General features: G+C 45.4%; 1 protein-coding gene across 7 annotated transcripts in view; it reads right to left on the bottom strand.

The window, feature by feature from the left end:
- Ctdp1 (CTD phosphatase subunit 1) overlaps positions 1-16427 on the bottom strand; it is a 75414-nt gene that overhangs the window by 35607 nt on the left and 23380 nt on the right. For 4 of the 7 annotated variants that reach the window (XM_029554821.1, XM_017802619.2, XM_017802620.2 and 1 more), the window contains exons 8-11: positions 14918-15961; positions 12732-12873; positions 12222-12263; positions 11110-11319 (exon numbers count right to left, since the gene is read on the bottom strand). In XM_029554821.1, coding sequence (XP_029410681.1) covers positions 11110-11319; positions 12222-12263; positions 12732-12873; positions 14918-15961 — 1438 coding nt within the window. Of the gene's footprint in view, positions 1-6773; positions 6935-11109; positions 11320-12221; positions 12264-12731; positions 12874-14917; positions 15962-16427 lie in introns of all 7 variants that reach the window. The other 3 variants (XM_029554822.1, XM_008850689.3, XM_017802622.2) reach the window with 2 other exon arrangements.

Below are 16427 nucleotides of genomic sequence, written 5' to 3'. Positions count from 1 at the left end.
TATCTTGAAGTCACAAAATTAAAAAGCAACTATATTAGACTAACCAAATATCTAATGAGGGTAAAAGATTTTCTACCCAGAAATCTAAAAAAATGCAATCTCTGCTTTTCCAAAGTTAGACCCCATGTGCTTATCCTTGTCAAAATTCAACTTAGCAGAAAGCACTATCAAGATGTTGTGGTCAAGGCCCACTTCCTGTCTAGACAACAATACCATTTAGTGTTAATGCTAAATTGTTATTGTAAGCACTCCTTCTGATGTTATTTTCTTGTAAATAAGCAAAGACTTTGGGGGATGAGGCAATTCGACTCTAATTAGCAGCTACTGACTAGACTCTCCCTTGTTGACCTTGGCTGCCTCAAGTGAAGAGACTATAGTCAGAGTCAGCTGAACTATCTTTAAGCCAGGACTTTATGTCAGCATCAGCACCGGCTGTTCTTAAACACTCCATGGACACCTTGAGAAAGAACACAGCAATCTCAGCTGCTTGTTGTGGCTCCTAAAGGTACAGCCTCAGCCAAGGCTATTTCAAACTATTTATACAAACTTTTTGCTAACACAAGCCAAGCCTTGGTAAACTCAATATGACCCACAACTATTTCTACCCAGACCAAAGGAGGAGCGCTTCCTCTGGTGGCCTATCAGAAAGATTACTGTGACTGATGCCAATGGGGCAATGCTGTGATAGTTATAAATACCCCTCTCTGGTTATATAAAGCAGACTACTTGGCTTACTTGGTAAGCTGGATGGGAGATGCCCTCTTGTGCTGCCTCTGCTGGTTGCAACACTAGGTCCAATAAAAGGTGTTTTTTAAATCTTTTTGCCTACTTTTAGTGGAGTGGGTTGGGTTGGTAACATGAAGGAAGCAGCAACAGAGACAGCAGAGTCAGTGATGGCAGAGGCAGTAGAGTGGCAGTGACAGCTGAAGAGTCTGCATGTCGAGGTGTCAAAGTGGCTGGCTTCTTGCTAGTTGGAGGTGGCTGAAGAGTTCGAGAGAACAGCCAGGGCAGAAACAAGGGAACAGAGAGCTGCGAGTGAAGGACAGAAAGCTCCAACGAGCCAGAGAAGAGGAGCCTTTACAGCCAAGAGTCTAATAGCCCCCACCCTAGACCTAGGGGCTGCAATACTGGCTGCTACCAAGGGCTGGCAAATCCTGGCACCTAGAACTGCCTGGAAGCTGCAATGCCAGGTGCTGCCAAGGGCTAAGGAATTCCAATCTCCTAGGCCTACAGAGAGCAGTTAACACTTGTAGAGCCTTTAGTAACACTTGTGGAACTAAGGACCCAGCTATCTGAGGCTTGTGAGAGCTGTAACACCAGAGGGTGCCACCTACTGCCACAAGTTGCTGCTGTCCAGTGCTGAGTAACACAAAAGCTGCCAAAACCCAACACTTGAAGAACTTCTCTTCCCTGTCCTATGGTTTCTATCTGGGTAGAGCAAAAGGACCCCTGTCAGCTGACTGGCCACATTTATAGTTACCATTTCTGTTTATTCCCAACACCCACAACTCCAAAGATGGATGGGGGAAAAGCTCATGTAGTTTTCCTTTTACTAATAATAAATGCGCTACAGTCTCTTTAGAAGTCTAACAGTTTTAACCAGAAGTGAAGTGAAAGAAGATTGCCCTCTCTACTGAAAGCTGAATGTTGCTAATAAAAGGTCAGTACTGTGGGGAGGCTATGCCTAGCTCCCAGCCATCCTTGGTCTGGTAGCACCAGGAGAGCTGTCAGGGTGCTGGGTCCCAGGTGCATCAGGATTACAAAATCACCTTCTTTGGCCTATAAGACATTGTAGACCAGTCATCAAACTGAGCCTCCCCAGGACCTCTCAGGGCACCTGTGAGCTCTTGCTCTTCTAGGGACAACTCTTCTAGGGGCCAGATTTCTCCTTGAATACCCATCAAAGAGAAAGCAGAATAAGGCTGATTCTTAAGCCAGAGTCATAAAAATCTTAAGTGTTCCCACTACATTCTTTCTGAATTTGGAGAATAGTCTTTTTTTTTTTTTTTTTTTTTTTTTAAAGTGCATCTACAATGATTTAATATTGTTATGTTAAAATGAATTGATAAATATTTAAAGAATCTTCCAGACAATAACTAGTCAGACAGCAAAGGTCCAACATTGGCCTCTGCTTTTGCCATCTCAGAGAAAACAGGGAGGGGACAGGTGGAAAGCCCGGCTTCTAATAGCTCTGCAGAAGCAAGCCCATTGCAATGTTACCTTCCCTCCACCTCAAAGTCAGGTAAGAAAGGACGAAACAAGATCCAGGTCCTTAATATGACGGGAAAGTGACCAGGTTTCAGACTAATTACTTGCCATACAGGTCAACCCAAGATGACGACGGTTTATCTGCATCCTTTCAATCATCAATTACAAATATACCTGAAACAGATGGGGGTGGGGTGGGGGGGGGCTTTGGCAAAGAACAGAAGGAGGAGGATTGAGGAAAATCGTAGAGGTGGAAAGTATAATGAAAACAAATACACAGGAAAGGCTTAACAACAAGAGGGAAAGGCATCACCAAACTCACAGGTCTATCAGAAATTACCTCTAAAGAGAAAGTAAACACACTGGAGAGGAAAAGACAAATGTGGCTTTGAGAACTCATATGTGAGGGGAACAAAAGGTTCAGATTCCCATGAGAGGCGGAGATGAACCCAAAGAGCAATGGCTGGACACATCTCTAACCTAGCATTAAGATACAATTCTGATCAAAGAAGCTGAGTGAAACTGATCCCCCTCCCACCTTTTAGAAGCAGTGCAATTAAAGCTGCTTTACCTATTCCTACAGGGGAAAAAGAGGCCAACAGCAGAGTTCCCTACCACGTTCACAGAGGCCAGGAGGCATCAGATGTTTCCCAGGCACTGAAACGTGGACTATCACTCTGAACCATCACATTGGAATATAACCAACAATAATGGGTTGGGGGTGGGGAGGTGGGAGTCAAGACAATTTCAGACAAAGGGAACAGTAAGATGGGCCACCAGTGGGCCTTCTCCATGGAGGGAAATGGGAGTCTGAAGCCTACACAGGGCGAACAGAGGACTGATGGATGCAGGTACCACAGGAGACCCTGTTCTGAAGGAGTCTCCTGAACTGCATCTAACTGCAGAAACAAACGGTAAGAAACACAAAGCAAGTAGGAAGGTGATAAAGAACCCATGGAGCAGTAAACAAGAAAACAGAATTCATTAAGCAAATAACTGCTTTGTTTTTTCTTGAGACAGGGTCTCACGCAGCCAAGAATGACTTTGAACTTCTAATCCTCTTCCCTCCACCTCCTAAGTGCAAATAACTAGTTATTTAGAAAGAGGCCTCCAGTCAAGTATGGTACAAGGAAGCAGAGGCAAGAGGATTTTGTATGTTCCAGGTCCACTAGGTTACACAGAGACCCTAACCAAAACCAAACCAAACAGCTCCCCACAACCAAAAAACAAAGGAAGCAAACAAAAACCACATCAGCAAAAACAAAAAAGAAAGACTACCAGGACTGACATAATTTTTGCACTCAGGGTGAAAAGAGACCACTCCAAGGGCCATCACTGAAACACCCTACTAGATCCTCAAAAGTGTGGCACCAACTCTCTGTAGACTCATCAAAGGAAGGGAGGGAGGGAAGCACTGAAAGAGTCACACTGGGCATGAAAAGGGAAAAAGAAGATGCACAGAGTATGAAAACCAGACTCATGGCTGCTGTTCCTGTCAACATATATAAAAGTCCATAAAAATGGCTTCATTTCAAGAGCACAAGGACAACCCAATAAAATATCAATCAAGGATTCAGTGAGATGGATCAGTGGATAAAGATGCTTGCTGCCAAGCCTGATGACCTGAGTTTGATTCCTGGGACCCACATGGTAGAAGGAGAGAAGTGACCAAGCTGTCCTCTAATCTCCACATTTATACAGCATCATGCCCTCACATGTGTGTAACATCCCCTCCTTAAAGAAATTTAAAAAAAGAAAAAAAAAAACCAAGTTAACACTCCCCACATAGTAGCAGGTTCAAGACCATGTGATCGTATTTGTCAATATATTAAAACATCACAAACATTAAACATTAATTAAAACATTAAAAACAGTAACAGTAACCAGTAACAAAACTTCACGTAGAGGGAGGGACAAAGAGCCTTCCTAATGTGACAAAGAATATGCCCTAAACTCCACAGGTCCCATTAACCCATCAATGAGGTAACAGTTTACTCCAAGACAACGATGTTAAAATGTCCTCAGATCAATGGAACCGATGAAACCAGAAAACAGATCCAAAGATGTACTCACCTGACTCTTAGACAGATGCAAATGAAGGTCAAGGGAAAAAAGAGCATTTTCATTAAGTGAGACCGTACCAAGAAACCTCACAGCTTAGTGATGTGTGGCACACTTGCAATCCCAGTGGTGGAGAAGCTGAAGCTGGAGGATAGCATGTTCCATGCCATCCTGGGTTAAAGAGTGAGATGGTCTCAAGAAACCAAACAACTCTCCACCCCCACACTGAGAGAGAGAGAGAGAGAGAGGAGGGAGGGAGGGAGGGAGAATCTCACAACTTGTACAGAAAAAGACTTGGGGCTGGGGAGATGACTCCATCAGTTAAGTTCTTGCCATGCAAACTTGAGGACCTGAGTTGGGGTCCTCAGAACCCCTGTAAAAAGCACATGCACCTGTAATCCTAGTGCTGGAGATGCAAAGACAGATGAATCTCCAGAAGTGACCAATCAGTTTAGCTGAATTGGTGAAATTCAGGTTCAGTGAGAGATCCTGTCTGAAACTATAAAGTGAAGAGTGAATGAGGAGATACATGACACCAACCTTTGGCCTCCACAGGCATGCACACACAGGCCTTTACGTCCATAAATACCACACCAAAACAAAAAACAAAACCAAAAAGACATGAGGGAAACAGATCATATTTAAGTATAAAACACAAATTTGTTAAATGTTTAGAATAAAATACTAGAGAAAATCCAAGGGGCCAGGCTGTCAGCTAATAGACTCAATAATGAAAGTACAATTCACAAGAGGAAACTTTAAGCAGAACTTTATAAAATTTAAAAACCTAGTGCTGTCAAAGGCCTGGCTGAGAGGGGAAAAGACAAACTACAGTAGACTGAGAGAAAATGTTTGAAAGTGAAAAAAGTACAAAGAATTTACACTTCAATAGCAATAACTAAACAACTCAATTTGAAAGCAAAGACAAATAGAGTAAGCAGGTGGAATGCAATACTTCAGCCACTGTCCCCTATAGCAAGCCCTATTCAGCCTCTCCCAGGTTCCAGATGGGACCCCAGTCACCTTGGCAAGCTTCCAGTCAGGTCAAGGAACCTTACTCTGCATATGGGCAGTGGGGACAAGTACCTCCTGTCCTAGATACCCTCTGAGTTAGAATGGCTGAGATGGCCTTCACCTACCAACTGAACCCAGCCTGCTCTCAAATCATACATTTACCTGGTTTTCATGCTTGAGTACTGTAAAGGAGGGCCTGCAAATGTCCCTGATTTTACTCAGCGACAAGCCTGGGAGACTCCATTATACCTCTAGCCACTGAGTACCAAGTGAAACTTACAAGTTCCTAGCCTGCGTGACAATGAACATGAAGAACAGAGCTGGGTGCTGTTGCCAAGTATCCTGTCACAATGGGTCTACACAGAGTTCCAGGCCCAGAATGGGGCTGACTGCTACTTTCAGGGAGGTTCAGGGCTGAATTCCGAGAAGTATAGAAGGCATGGGAGCCCTGTGACAGACAAAGGCTGGCTGGGGTCAGATATAGACTGTGTGATAGTAGAAATAGTGGGCCATGTCCCTCATGGGGACTGTTATAGGCCCAAGAACGCCTTATGGTCAAAGATGTAAACTGGCTATCAAGGGCACTGTAGATGTCTGGAATCATCCGAGGAAGTCACCAGGTGCTGACCACCAGTATGGAGAGTTGAACCAGTACACACCTGTTTAGTGGCTCAGTGTGTAAGACTCAGCAGATAGGCAGCAAAGTCAAATAAGCAGAGGAAGAGGTGTCTAAACTAAAAAGGAGTATCCACATAGTGCTGTGAGGAAAAACACTGGATTTCCTCATCCAAAAAAGGGGGTCCAGTCACAATGGGTATAACCAGAGTAAACAAGTCCCTCAGCTACAATCCTTGCTATGAACAAACATCCACAAGGAGAGTACTCCTCTGGCAACTGGATGCTCTTGGCTCTTGAGACATCCAGTGCTGCATGTAGATATATTGGCAGGGAGGAGTAAGACACGGGGATGCTATTTTTCCTTATGTAAGTTGGTCATTTCATAATTTTGAAAACAATCATCAATAAGTACTTCTGATACTTGTTGGTTTTAGGAGTGCTTACAGCTTCTGATGAATTCAAGTGAGGAGAGTACTGATTTGGTTACTTAGTAATACTGGTTATCTGGAAGCCTCCAAAGTATATTCTTGTGTACCAAGATAGCTTGCCATCAGTGTTCACAGTACACTTCCAAATTCAAAAGAAGAAAACATCACCAAAGTCACCTTCCTGCTATGCACCAAAGCCAGGGCTGGCTCTGAGTCACAGCTGCCTGAGGCTGAGGATACAGCTCCATTTTTCAGAACACTGGGTTCTGCTGCCACATCACCAGCTATCCAAGGAAAAAGAGCTTTATTCTGGCTCAGTCTACCATATGCAAATTAATTTCAGACATTACTTCTCACTTATCTTGGAAATTCCTAGTCTACTGACACACACTTCAAACAAAGCTGAATAATTAAAAAACATATTGTACCTAACACTGTACTCACCTTAAGACAAGGTGCCTTTGCTTTTTATTTAAGGAAAAATAAATGAGAAGCTGAGTTGGTTTCCGCAGCGTGGAAAGCAGACTGCACAGGTGTTGTGCAGGTGCACACCAGCACATACTGACTTTGAGGCTGCTTTAAATTCTGGAAGCACTGCTGTCCAACTGCAATTTAGAAACTGAATTTCAGAAATAGCCTTCAATGCACAGCTCCTACCTGCCCCTTATCAGGTTATAATATACTGGAACACAGCCAACAACAGAAAAGTGAACCTCTTGTCCATCGACACATTGTGCTCAAAGGGGAAGTCTTGTGGTGTTCTGACAGATGTGTCAAAACCTTGGAATGTCCAATGAGGTGAGAGATGGCTTCAGGACGGGGCTGGTCCCCAGAAAGACCAAGGCCTGGAACTTCTAACCCAATCCCAACCTTTGCCTTTCAGAGAGCTAATCATCTAGGACCAGTGATTCAACCTCCATAAAACCCTAAAACAGTGGGTTCAGAGTTTTTAGTGGGTGTGCTCCAAGTCCAGAGACTGAGGCTCTCCTACACCCTCCATGACAGGCCCACACCTTCCCTGAATTCTGCCTTGACTTCTCTATCTTGTCACCCTTTCTCCACACCCATTTGCCTCATTGGGCTGGTGAATGCACACTCTTTCCACATCTATTGTTGGCAGAGGCTGTCCCAGTCTAGAAATACTCAAAGATCTAGAACAAGGGAGTCTGTAGTCACCAGGCTCCTTCTTAGTCCCTTCCTCTCTTGGTTTTATTTCTCAAATCCTGGCTGCTGTGGTAGCTTCAACTCCTCACTGTCTCCTGAGATCAGAAGGGTATAGCTTCTAGGCACAAAGTATACTATTCCCAGGGAAGGCCAGGGTAGATTCAAGTCATAACCTGGCTGACCATGGGGGCCACTCCCAACACTGTAACTGCTTCTTGTGTGGCTATTTTTAGCAGGAAAGCAAAAATGGCTCTATCACACTGGAGCTCCAAATTTTGACCTCCCCAACAAGCTCAGAATACTGCTTCTTACTTCTAGGACATAACTCCTAAAGCAAGACCTGGGTCAAAGGGCACGTATTCTTAGTAAACGATGTCAGAGTTCACCCAAATGTTGAATTCACCTAGGTGTCCTGAGGAAAACACAGCACACTTTAACCTTGAATGATTGGGAAGTACTGGAATGATCACTGCCTTTACACATATCGAGTGATATGTGGACACCAGTGTTCATCTTACCGCTACACTCCAACTCCTATAAGCACAGGGTCTCCTCTTGAGAACACCTACTTATTTATGCACAACCACCTAGAGCTGGAACCTGGACTCCAGGCATCTAGCCCAGTCCTGAGACCACACCTGCTCTGACTTCCAACTGTGTGTGTCTGTGATCCACATGGAAGACATGCACAGACCATGTTCCTTGCTGCCTCACCTGGTTCTGAGCTGGTACCAAGTGGTTTTACTTTTTCTGTTCTAGCACATTGTCTCTGCTATGGAGCTTTGCCAGAAGATTCTTTAAAATCTGCTGGCTCCATTCTGCCCTCCAAGGCCCAACCGTCCACCTCACGTAGATGCTATCTGTTGTGAGTGCATTATAGCCTCTGCATCTCTGCAGGTATGCACACTGTCATGTGTTACAGAAATAGAAAGTAGCTAGGATGTCAGATGTGAGTGGCAAACAGAATTCCTACCATTGCTGCCCATCTGAGGCAATAGTTTTCTTCTATATGTGTGTGGATGTGTGGCGGGGAGGATATAGCAATGTATGTACATGTTGGTATGTGTATGTGCACAGGCTAGAGATTGACCTTAGGTATCTTCCTCAATTCCTCGCCATCTTATTTTTTGAGACAGTCTCACATTGAATCTGGAGCTCACTGACTCAAGCTAGCCTGACTGGTCAATGAACTTCAGAGATCTGCCTGTCTCTACATCCCCAGTACTAAGACTGCAGATACACATCACTGTGTGCAGCATTTATGTGGGTGCTGGGGATCTGAACATCTCATGCTGACACAGCATGCACATTACTGTATGAGCCATCTCCCCTGCTCCCTGAGGTGACTGTTTTCAAGCTAACTGCAATATCAAGGTGGCCGGCTTCTCTGCCCAACAGTGCTGGAGGAAGAATTTGCATGACAGGTGTAAAGCATCTCACCAGATGTATCCTTGCACACTCATTCTGTTTATTTTCAAACCAGGACCTCTGAGAAAGTAAGACAGCCTCACCATTTTAAAGGACATCTTGGCAAAAAAGTAAACATTCCACCTCTCAGATACTTTAGGACAGTAAAATATATACACAGTGCTCTGAGCCAAAACTCAGACTTCTCTTATTGTAACACAAACTGGAATTATTCCTGATCCTATGTGTAACTGCAATCTCATACCTGCTCTGGCCAGCCTTTGCATAGCAGCCAGACTTGGCTGGGATTATGACAGAAGGTGCCTTAAATATCCACTGTCCCTGTGTTCTGGGATCAGGTTATACTTTTTTAAAGAATACAAAGAATTTGACTATCACAATAGAATTTGAAAGAAGGCTCATATTGCACTTATTGTGACAAATTTCAAGAAAAGTTTATAGCAAATCTAATGAACTTAATTTCACAGACTGTATGAATTTCAGAGCCACAGACAGACTGTATGAATTTCAGAGCCACAGACATCAACTACAGACGAAAGTATGTAGTTCTGCTCAAAAAATGAAGGCGTGCACAGGTAAGGAAAGCTATGGCAGCCTGGTACTAACAAGGCATTTCTTCTACAAGCATGCAGGCAATCTTTAGTACTTTTTAACTTGGCTTTTGCAAGATGGTGAACCAACGCCCTCAAAAAAAAAAAAAAAAAAAAAAAAAACATAAAAAAAAGAGGAAAAAGGGAAAGAAACGGGAACACAAAAAAAAAAAAAAAAAAAAAAAAATCAGTAGAAAAAGAGGCAAAATGGACATGAAGAGGCAACTAGCTAAGGTAGAATCCAAGTAGCAAGCTCCATGGGCGGGCTACCTCCACAAGCCACTTGCCTCCCATTATCTTCCCAATGCAGCAGCTCACCTTGGCAGGGCACATTGGCCTACTTACTCTTCTGGGTGGCAGGGCAAACTACAACATGCATTTGCAAAGTAGCTGACATCGTGTACTAGAGTTAAAAATATACACAGCCTTTAAGTCAGTCATCACACTCTGGTAATGTGATGGCACAGAATATGAGCAGCAGTATATGGACACCTTCTAACCACGTGAATGACTAGCTGGAAGAAATTAAGTTTCAGTAATAATGACGCTTTTAGTTACAAATCACAAAGCAGTGGGTATATCCCAAGGTAGGCCAAGGAAGCAGGGAGAGCCAGTCCTAAAAAGCACAGCTTTTCTGTTAGTGCCAACTTTAGCTCCTATTGCCTAAGCATTATTGAGGCCACAGGTGTGGATATGGGACTGAGTTCCTATCCAGCCCTAAAACATGCTAAAAACATGCAAAATGCTCAGGCCTGCCAGGACCCACTTGCAAACAATGGAACTAACACCATTGCAGCTCTGGGCTGCTAACCACATGGGACAACTTTCAGGGAAGATCTGGGTGCCTTTGGATGAGCATGGGAAAATGGACAAAGTAACTGCATACTGACCATGGCATCTAACCATGATACCCACTGCTCAAAACCTCTAGGCTCCTTATTTAAACAGGCAGGATGTGCTTCAGTCATAGATGAATGGTCTGGGGGTGGGGTGTTAATGGGATGGATAAACTCAAGTCTAGATGGAGAAAGGAGGGAATAAGAAGAGCCTGTCACTTGTGGGGCATCACCAACCCTGCCATCAAATGACTTCTAATCCACTGAGTATTCTTCCCATACCCTCTGACAAAATGCCATCATATCCATCCTGAGTCTGTTCCCAGCATATGGAAGAGTTCAGGTGAGCAAAGCTGAGTGCCTGCAGACGACAGACCCAGGAAGGAGATCAGTGTATCTTTGGGACCTTCTTCTGCTGGGTACCCTAGAATGTTTTCAAGTACCCTGTCAGCACTGAGCACCCTGTAGAGACACAGGGCTCATACAGAAGCTAGATCAGGGTTCTCCAGCTTTTGGTTCTGGAACCCGAGACAAGGTAGAATCAACAGAAGAGCCCAGGACAAGTGAGGGAGATGTTCTATGCATGGGAATCACCTATCCTTAGCGAGGCAGCAACACAAATCTAGGACTGAACAGAGCTTCAAATGCCACTTGTCCACACTGTAGCCCAACACAATCATATAATAGACCCAGACAACAGAAACTTTACACTTTAGATGACTATTTTCTCAGCAAAGGAAGTTCACATGTGCTACAATGTACCTGAAGGAGGAGGGATCCCCGTGGATCGGTGGGGCACTGGGGGGAGCTGGTGCAGGACCCTGGGTGCCCATCCGGATGAGCTTGCCTGTGTGGGAGTCATAGATCCGAACCTCAGGGCCAGGCTGGGCCTTGGGGTGGATGGGTGTTGGGTGGAACAAGGCTGTTGGAGGTACATTCTGTCTGTCTGGAAAGGCTGCTGGGCTGTTATCCCTATGGGACGAGAGAACAAGGGTCATGAGTGGCATTAGGAGTAACACCTGGCACAGGGACACAGCATGAAAGCTTGACAAGGACAGAGATACAGGAATGTGGCGACATGCACCAGGGACAACCGCTAGGTATGTGAATGAAAAGCTTCCTCAATTTTTGACAAAGCACTTCAGAAAATGAACAATTCTGAATTCTAGAGCACAACAATGTATAAAAAGCAATGTGATTTCTCAACCTCCACCATCACCAAACCTGCCATGCAGAGTAGGACAAGCTGGAGGAAGCCTTCTGCCTTGGCCGGACAACCTTGACTCTTGTACTTAGCTGCTCTAACATCTACTTGAGCTGACCAAGATCAGAGCTCTTCTCAACAGAAACTGGCATCTGTGCTCATGATCACTTGCCCACAAGTGATCACTTACACACGTCTCATCATAAATACACAGGACATGGGAAGGTGCATGCTCCCCTATGTCTCTTTGAGAAATTTTGCATACCTGGCCCGTGGCCCTCATCCCTACACCCTTTCTTTGGTTCTGACATCTGGAATAACAACTTCATGTGATTTGTGTAATAATATCAATGTGGAAGAAACAGATGCAAACTAAGATTCACTACTAAAAACCACATTAAATGTTACTAAAGAAAGATACTGCTTTGGGTGCTAATGGTTGCTATCTTTAAGTCCACAGAGAAGTTGGAAGATCATTTCCCAGAGGTAAAGACCAGGGACAGAACAAACCCCATCCCAGGAGTACTACAGCCTTGGGAGTTGGGTGGCATTTGTGGTGATTAGTAGTTATTATCAACTTGATAGAATCTATAATCAACTAGGAGACAAATCTCTGGCCATGCCTGAGAGGGATTATTTTGATTAGGTTAATCAAGATGGGAAGACTCACCCTAAAAGTAGGTGGCACCATCCCCTGGGCTTGACTCCTGGACTGCACAAAAAGGAAAAAGCTGGCTGAGCACCAACATTCACTATTCTCTCATCCTGACTGCTATGCAATAGACCAGCTGCCACAAGTTCCTACCTCCAGAACTTCCCTACCATGGGGAACTTCTCTCTAACTATAAGCCAGAATAAACTCCTTCCTCCCTTAACTTGCTTTTGTTAGGATATTTCATCACAGCATTAAGACAAATAACTAATACAACATGGATCCTGAATGGACACCCTTCCGCAGCAAGGTTCTCCACATCGTATCCAGCCAGATCCCATTTCCCACATGCAAACCAGGGCTGGATATGAAAAGGAACTGTTTCTGCAGAAGCTGCTGGTCCATGTTTGGGTGCTCAAGGGGTCCACCCATAACTTGATGTGGCCAGTAGTTCAGTGAATGGGGTTAATCCTGAAGAGGGGCAGTGTGGAGTAGGACTATGTGGGTCCGTGAGCAGGAGGCACCTACCTGTGTGCCCGGGTGTCATCATCTATGAGTGGGAAGAGCTGTTCCTCTACCTTGTCCCAGCGCTCCAGGCAACTCCACAGCCAGTCAGGACTGACCACATGCAGGTGCCTGCACTCCTGTGCCTGGCGTACCTTCTCTGTGCCTGCAGAGACAACATGTCAGACTGCCTTCCCTACTATACCAGAGGAGAACTGTGCATTCTCAAGATGGAGCTGTCAGGCTTGCAAATATGCATCCTCCTCACCACTTGGGACAGAACCTCTGCCAGCAGGATTTCTGTATCTGAACTACTTCCTATATCTCAAGTTAATATCCCAGATAGCCTAAGACCCTCCAATCCAAGTTTGGCTCTTAACTGGACACCACTGGCAATAGGCCAGTCAGAAAGTCCTCTATTCTCCCTGACTTATCCTATCCTCTTCCAACCCCATGGCCACCCCAACCTGGGACACCATCTGCTGCATCCTAGTCTGGCATCTGGTGTGGTACTATTCCCTACCACATTTCACTTTTGGCCCCTCCTGTGAGGCCCTAGAACCCCCTAGACAGCTACCGCCCACCCCCTGGGTGACTCTCCATACTATGTGCCTTGCCTATCCTGGTGTCTCATAGCTATCTTGCATACACTTCAGTGACCCCATGCTGTTTGATGGACAGGTGAGTGCCTGGTTAGCTGTGTTTTTAGTAGAGCCATTCTCCCCAAAGGGAAAGTAAGATGAGGACATGTCCTTCACACTTCACATGCACCCATGAACAGGAAAGCAAGAAGCAGTAGTTTTTGTCCCTGTGGCTGAAGTTTCCAAAGAGAAGCAAGCTTCAGAAGCAGGAAAAGAAGAGGTATGGATCAGGCACTGGGTAGTCTTTATCCAAGCAGGTGCACACATCAAGTGAACCAAGGAGGGACCTAACTCGTACTCTCAGTGCTCTGGAAAGAACCCTCTTCTCACCCATGAGAGGAGCTGATGCTATGTTCCCTCTCAGACACAGGGGCGTGGCTGGGGCCAGAAACTGCCTGCCTCTGACCCCAGCACTGCACACTGCGATGGGAGTCTCCCACTGATTTGAGCTAAACGCTCTACTGAGCACGTGATATCATGGTCTGGAGCCAGTCAAAGGAGACTGCAGCCTTCATGGAGACCATGGGGATGGGCCACCTCAGCAGCTGTGTTGAACCTGGAGGTAAAGCATTAGGAAGCCCTAATTCACTGACTGTGGTTGAGGAGAAATAGCAAGGGGACAAGGGCCCAAGCTTGTCCTCAGGTGAGTTTTATTCAGGAAAAGTCAAACTGCTTATGAAGGCCATTTTAGAAAGTAATTAATATTTGCTTTCTTTAAGCTTTCCTTAGAGAATGGCCCATTACAGGAAGGTTCTTAGTCTCAGAAGTAACAGACACACAGTGTTAAAGGGGGATTTTCTTGCAAAGAGAGGATATTTATCCTCCATTTTCTCATTTATTCTGTTTGCTCCAGTGGAAATATTTTGTACATGGTTTTTAAACTAAAAATTAGCCTACACCTGAGGCCGAGACTCCTCTTGCTTCCTAATTCTTCCAGTGTCAACACTATCAAATCTCCATTCCTACCAGCTTTGCTATTTCCAGAGGCTGACTTCATACATTGTATGAAAGTGACTGTTCCAGGAATCTAAGACACAGAGGTGAAATTGCATAGAAAAAGAATTTCACCCAAAGCTAATTACCAACCATCTGTGTGTGTGGATGTGCATCTGAGTTGGGGTACATGGGTGCCACCTGCACCTGTGGAGATCAGAGGACAATGTTCAATGTCAGTCCTCACCTTCCACCTTGTTTGAGACAGGGTCTCTTTGTTGTTTGCTATGTGTATGTCAGGCTAGCTGGCTAAAGAGCTTCCAGAGATTCTCTTGTCCTGCCTACCATCTTCTGGAACATTACAATCACAGACACACACCACTGTGCCCGATTTTAACATGGGTTCTAGGGATCCAAACTCAGGTCCTAATGCTTGTATGGCAAGCACTTAACCCACTCATCTATTTTCACAGCCCATCAACCTATTTTAAAAGGTCATGATTAAAGAAAATGTCCCATGCAATGGTAAACTAGACTCAGGAAGAGAGACCAAGCCCAAACCCAGGATGCACATGTCCACGCTGAAAGCAGCGCTGGTTGTGTCCTCACCCACATGGGACAGGAAGGGGCACATACCAGCTCTCGCTGCAATGAGATGAGTGGCCCTATCAGGGGCATCAGGGCTCAGCACCAGGTGGGTAAGGACCTTGGCCCCCAGGGCCGTGGCATGATAGTGCTCACGGGTCTTCTCCACAGGAAAGTTTGTTGGGTGCAGTCCACTGAATATCACAGCTACATCAGCCAGCACCTTGCTCTTGAGCTCTGGCACAATTTTCCGTATATCTGGAGCTTCCTCAAGCTCCTTGTTGAGGTATCTGTCGTACTTTGTGTAATAGTCAGTATGCACTCGCATAAGGATCTCTTCGAGATGTATCAGGTGGTCATCGTCATCTGTGTCTTCTTCCTCCTCCTCCCCCATACTCTGGTCCAGGGATTCGCCTGCTGTGACACCTGACTGTTCACTGTTCTGTGATTCGGTTTCAGCCTCCTTCCGGTCCACACAGCCATTGCCCAGGCCACAGAGGCTGTCCTGCTCACTCTCTTCCTGAGTATCCAGGTCTGGTACTTTGTCCTGAGGGTGGATGCTAGGCCCAGACTCTCCCAAGGAGCCTGCTGCAGGTCTCCCACCACTCAAGTCAGGGGGACTGCTGTGCTGTGAGACTTTTGTTTTGTCCTGCATGGCTGGAGACTTTTTCTGGCCTCTCTTTTCACTTTCCCCATCAGAGGCAGAAGACTTATGACTGTCTGACTTGCTGCTCTCACTATTTTCACTGTCACTGGACAAGTCAAAATCCAAATCCTGGGTCGAGTCTCCCTGAGTGGGCTGCACCCCTGGTGTGGTCCGACCAACCCATTCACAAGACACTGGGGTTTCTGTGGCATCAGCTACCTCATGGCCACTGGGGCTGCTGGTGCAGGGGGCCCGGGTGGGAGGCCAGGTATCCTTCTCATCTGTTTTACTGGGAAAAGCTCCTGGCACAGCCTCGCCACCATTGAGTTCCCTGGAGGATTTCCCAAGACCATTGCTTTGCTCCACCCCAAGAACAGGTTTGCATTCCTCAGGTTCCTTCATAGGCAGAACTTGTTCCAAGACATCGGTTCCTTTAGAAGAATGGTTTACTAAATACATACACAAAAGCAAAGTTATTATTACTTAATGGTAATTAATTTCTAAAATTAAACAGCATCCCTCTCCTGGACAATCTGAACTATCTATCCTCTAGCCCAGGTCTCAGGGATCTTCTGCTCTGACAGCCACACAATAAACACCTCAGGTGTGTGCCATGCAAGGACCCTTTCTCTTTACAGCATGTGAGGGTATGACTTTCCAGGCCAATGGTCCCCATCACTCTCCTTCTTTGAGAAGGCCCTACAAGCTGTACCATCTCCTTGCCTTGACATCTACGTTCTATTTTTATGAACTATAGGAGTAACTGTATGCCTCAAAGTATTTTGTTTCATAACTGAAGTTCCTTTAATTCTAGTACTTGGGAGGCAGAGGCAGGCAGATCTCTGAGTTTCAGGCCACACTAGTCTATATAACAACTTCCAGGTCAGTCAAGACATAGTTGAGGCTGTCTCAAAA

This window comes from Nannospalax galili, unplaced genomic scaffold, assembly GCF_000622305.1.
Source record: "Nannospalax galili isolate Female #2095 unplaced genomic scaffold, S.galili_v1.0 scaffold243, whole genome shotgun sequence".
NCBI classification, from domain to species: domain Eukaryota; kingdom Metazoa; phylum Chordata; class Mammalia; order Rodentia; family Spalacidae; genus Nannospalax; species Nannospalax galili.
Note: the sequence above shows the minus strand (reverse complement) of the source record. Positions and strands in the feature narration are given on the sequence as shown.